The 4,801-nt window shown below is 53.6% G+C and overlaps 1 protein-coding gene across 7 annotated transcripts in view; it reads left to right on the top strand.

The window, feature by feature from the left end:
* The window catches only part of PAX2 (paired box 2), a 77,716-nt gene that overhangs the window by 55,039 nt on the left and 17,876 nt on the right, over positions 1-4,801 (top strand). For all 7 annotated transcript variants that reach the window (XM_010859513.1, XM_010859515.1, XM_010859512.1 and 4 more), the window contains one exon: positions 2,541-2,716. In XM_010859513.1, coding sequence (XP_010857815.1) covers positions 2,541-2,716 — 176 coding nt within the window. The remainder of the gene's footprint in view (positions 1-2,540; positions 2,717-4,801) is intronic.

The raw sequence follows: 4,801 nt of genomic DNA, 5'->3' as shown, positions 1-4,801 counted from the left end.
CCCCCCCCCCCCCCTTTCTGTGGCTGCCTCTGTAACCTGTCTTATCACCAGGGCCTGAGTATACGAAAAAAAATAAATAAATAAAAAGGTCAGTGAGTGGAGGGAGCAGCAATAACCCCTAAAACAGTACTATCAGTGGAACATGATTGATCAATTGAATTCCATAGCGGCTGAAAAATGTGGGATTAAGTAGTGTATTATACGCACAATGAGTTGAGGCATGATGTTCATTTCAAGTTCATTTCGCCGGCCTCTGCCACCAGATCAGGCAATCAATAGGGGCAGCAGATATCATATATCACCTCTCTGCGGGCTGGGGAGAGAGCACCATAATCTCTCGCAAATTTAGAGTGACAGATTTGTCAAGATCTGAAGGGCCCCTGAATAAATGAAGGAAAAGAGACTCCTCCAGCCAGTGACCTAAGGACAAAGCTTCAGTTCAGCCCCTACACACACACACACACACACACACACACACCCGGGCTGAGCCAAGCCACACACAGGCATATACACAAATCTACAGAGAGGCATAGTATGAGTCTCACTACACATAGCACACACCCATGCATATAGCATGTGAGGCTGTGTTCACAGACAAATGCACTTGACTCCCCAGGACCCATGGGTGACACTGGAGTAACCACACACAAAGACACTCACTGTCTCCCTCTGCCCTGACAGAAAGGCTTCCCAAAAAGGTAGGACTCCAGCAACAGAGGATTAGACACAATGAAACATGCAGATATTAATAGCTCCAAGGGATGGCCTTAGGATGATGGCACGTCCTTGAAAGAGAAGCAGGCACAGGAGAAACATAGAGATGTGGGCTCACACTCCCTGTGCAGTCACACCTGTACACACACACCTTTTCAGAAAGGTTCTTGTGCTGTCACTTATACATACCCAGACGCTTATCTGGATGTGTATATGTGTGCAAATGCATGCATATACACAGAAGATACACAAAAAGGGAAAAAAAATATGTCACCACCTGACTCAGATAGAGAGAAGCACACACTCCCTCTAAGACAGAAAATCATCCCAGAGGCTTACACAGAAAAAACACACGTTTTGTGGCCTTAGGAACACAGGAAACAGAAATATCATTCATGTTGTCCCTGTGTCTGTCTGTCTACCTCAGACATCATCCTGGTCTCCATTTCTCTCTCTTTCACACACACACATACAACACACTTTCTTTGCTTTCCCACCCCCTCCAGAATGGAGTGAAGACAGGAAGTCCCATTAGGAAAGCAGATCCCCTTGCTCCATCTGGGAGACCAGCAAGAGACGATGGCTGCAGGTTGAGGTTAATCAATATGTAATATTTTCTATGGTCTCCTGAATGATACTGTATGGTGTTACTGTATATAATGCAATATTGATTATATCATATCGTATAATCACCTATAAACTGATATATATAACAGACCCAGAGGAACACGCTGGGGCCTCCAGCATGGCTGGCCCCAGGCCCAAGACTCCCCAGCTGGTTTCGGGCTAAGGGAAGCAAAGGAGTGGCCAAGCGGTGGCTGCGAGGACCCAGCTTTGGGCCCGGGGAGTGGTGGGGCAGGGGTTCAGGGAATGTGGGCAGAGTGGGTGCTTGGCCCACTGTGCACTCTGAAAACCCCTGCGGGTCAGATAGAGAGGGCAGGGCCAGGGAGGCAGGGGTAGCCTAGTGATGGGAGGCCAGTGATGGCTGCAGGCCAGTCCCAGGGAGTGGGCACTCTGTGGCACTGTCCTGGTGTTTCAGACCTGGGGTGGGTCTCAGGTCTCTGTGGAGACGGCAGGAGGAAGCAAGTGGCCAAGGAGCAGGCCTCTGGCAGAGTTTAGCCGGAGTTCAGGTCAAGGACAGAAGCTGAGGGGGGGGGTTGCCTCAGAGCATAGCAGCATCTGCAAGGACCTGGGCTTCAGTCTCTGCCCGAGTCGCGTTTCCTGGCTCCCTGTCACCTGCCTTCCTCCTGCTCCAGTCTCAGGCCTGACCCAACGTAAGAAGAGCGCCTCCGCTGGGCCCCGAGTCCCTCCTCCCTCAGTGGTGAAGTTAATTACTTCACCCAGTCTCTGTGTTACAGTCAGCCTCAGAGATTTGATGATTTTCCACCCTTGGAGTCAGTGGAACTGAAATTCATCTCAGAGCCAAGTTCAATTCTCCACAGGCTCAGTAATGCTGGCCTGAGACACCCAGCTCCTCCCCCCAGGCTGACCCAGGGCTGAGGGACAGGAGGGGTTCAGGGGAGATATGTCCCAAGAGCCCCTCTGGCTCCCCCACCTCTGCCTAGTCCTTCCCACCCCCACCCCCAGCTGTTATACCTTCCCTTTGTCTTCCCAGGTCGTTCTGGGGTGCTGGCTCCCTCAGTCAGGACTCTGACGCATGGCCAGCCCCTAGGTCAGCCCCTTAAGCCTCAAAACTGGGCGTAGGAGTCCTAGAAGGGGTACAGAGCTCCGGGGGCCCAGCCAAGTGCCCACCCCCTTTGCCCACTGCTTTGTTCTGTGTCTCTGCTCACCTGCGCTCATGCCCCAAGTGCCCCTGTGTCCTCCAGATGTGTCCGAGGGCTCAGTCCCCAATGGAGACTCCCAGAGTGGCGTGGACAGTTTGCGGAAGCACTTGCGGGCCGACACCTTTACCCAGCAGCAGCTGGAAGCTTTGGATCGGGTCTTTGAGCGTCCTTCCTACCCTGACGTCTTCCAGGCATCAGAGCACATCAAATCAGAGCAGGTGAGGAAGGAGCTCTCTGCTTGGAGAAGGGAGAGGGACTGGGCAGAGCAAGGCTTCTGGAGGACATGCACACAGGTCGGCCAGGTGCACACCCAACATCATACGTGCTGCCTATAGGTGTGTCGTGTGTGCACACCCTATAAGCACCCTCACACTAGGACATTATGACAAAGCTGAGAAAATCATCGTGGTATGTGGCAGTTAGAAACGGTGAGTTCTGGTGCAGGCCCGTAGGCGAGTCTTACCTCCTCTGTTTCAGCCCCGTCCTCAGGTTCCCTGTCTATAGAATGAAGGGCTTAGATGGAAGACCTGACAGGTCACTTCCAGCCCTGCCATCCTGTGCTCCTGGCATAGGGTACTCAGGAACAGCCCTTGCCTAAATGCCCCTAGAGTCCTACAGAAAGTCTGAGGAAGCTTGGATGCTCTTCTTGCCCCAGGAGGTGTCAGGAAGAGAGCCCAGTGCCCGCCTCCTGCTCCCCCACCCGGCTGTCCATCATGACCCCAGGCAGGCTGACAGCCCACCCCTCAGACCCAGTACTTCCCACAGATGCAGAACAACCCAGAACACCCCAGCACAACACACAAAACACATCTCCTAACTCCTGACACTTAACCGTGTGCATGTGTTCACAGACGATCCACCACCCACCTGCTCCCTCCCCACCCCTTCCCCCACAGCCCATCAGCCAGTTGGTGTGCCCTCCCCCAGACCACCAACTCAGCACCCCTCCATGGCGGCCTTCACCCAGAAGATAGGATAGCCCCCCGCCCACCGCCGCACGTGCATGCTCCTACATGGGAGCACACACACATTCTCCCCACACTACGGCCCGGGCCAGGCCCACAGTGAGCACAGCACGGCCTGCCATGTTTGCACACTCAGCACACACCCACACGCAATGCACAAGCACAGCCGTGCAGACTCTGCACAGCACAGTTCTACTTGGGACTCCAACAGCTCTCAGCCATTCGCCTTTCTCCCCGCCCGTCCTTTTATCCCATAAGCTGTTTGTCTTCATAAAACAAAAATCAAAAGTCTTTTTAAGGTGCCCTGAGCCATAAACCAACAAAGGAGGAGCCGGCCGAGGCCGACGGCTTGGTGAACCCTCCCCGAGTCCCCGGCTGTATTACAATGAATAACCTTTATTTACTTTCATTAGACTATTAAACACCAGCACAGTCATTTTTCCCCCTGAAACTCGGAGCAGGGCCCATAAAGCAAATCCGAAGCCTAATTGAGTTCATTTTAATTTCTCTCCGATCACAGCGAATTACTCTGGTGATAAATCAGGGGGCAGCTTCACCCCCAGTAGAAGGCCTAATTTGCAGCTAATTACAAAACTGATTTCTACAGGAAGATCAATACGAGAAGGAATTGGAAATGACGAGGCAATCCTGTCCAGCCAAGGAGGGGAGGGGGTCCTCTGGGGGGGGGGGCCAGGAAGCGGAAGAGAAAAAAACGGACCCGAAAGCACAGAAAATCAGTTTTAATTTAACGTAATATTAATCAGAGCAACTTTTCCTGCTTTGTGCGGGCTCCTGGTCGGCCCAGCTCTGGGGTCTGGCTTGGCGGTAGCTGCAATAAAAAGGCAATTACCGGAGTGTTTCAGGCAGGACACCCTTTCAGAGTCAATGACTGGCCCCCTCCCACCCTTCTGTTAGCCATGTGGACTCTCCCCCTCCCCAATTTCATACCCCAGTGCACAGGCAGAGAGCGAGGGGCCCGTGAGGCTGTCTTTGTTTGTTTTTTAAAAAGGGGCGCCAGCACCCGATCAGCGGCCCAGCAGTGCCAGGCTGGAGGCCCCACTAGGCCCTTCCCCCCAGCTCCTGCCTCTGCCATCGCATCAGGCTTCATCTCTCCTCTCTGAGACTCCCTACCCCTGGGCACCTGAAAATACCCCTGGCCTCTTACCAGGGGGTTTCCCACTGCTACCTCTCGCCCTTGGGGGCTTCTTAAGCAGGAGAGGCTGCAGAGAGGTCAAGGGTGCTCGGATACCCACCAAGAATGGACAGGCTGCCCCTCAACTTCCCAGAGTCAGGTCTGCCTCCCCAACACACAACTCTGCGTCATCCCTTGAGCCCACC

This window comes from Bison bison, unplaced genomic scaffold (genome assembly GCF_000754665.1).
Source record: "Bison bison bison isolate TAMUID 2011002044 unplaced genomic scaffold, Bison_UMD1.0 scf7180017864456, whole genome shotgun sequence".
Lineage (NCBI taxonomy): Eukaryota > Metazoa > Chordata > Mammalia > Artiodactyla > Bovidae > Bison > Bison bison.
This window is presented reverse-complemented; position numbering and strand designations above follow the sequence as displayed.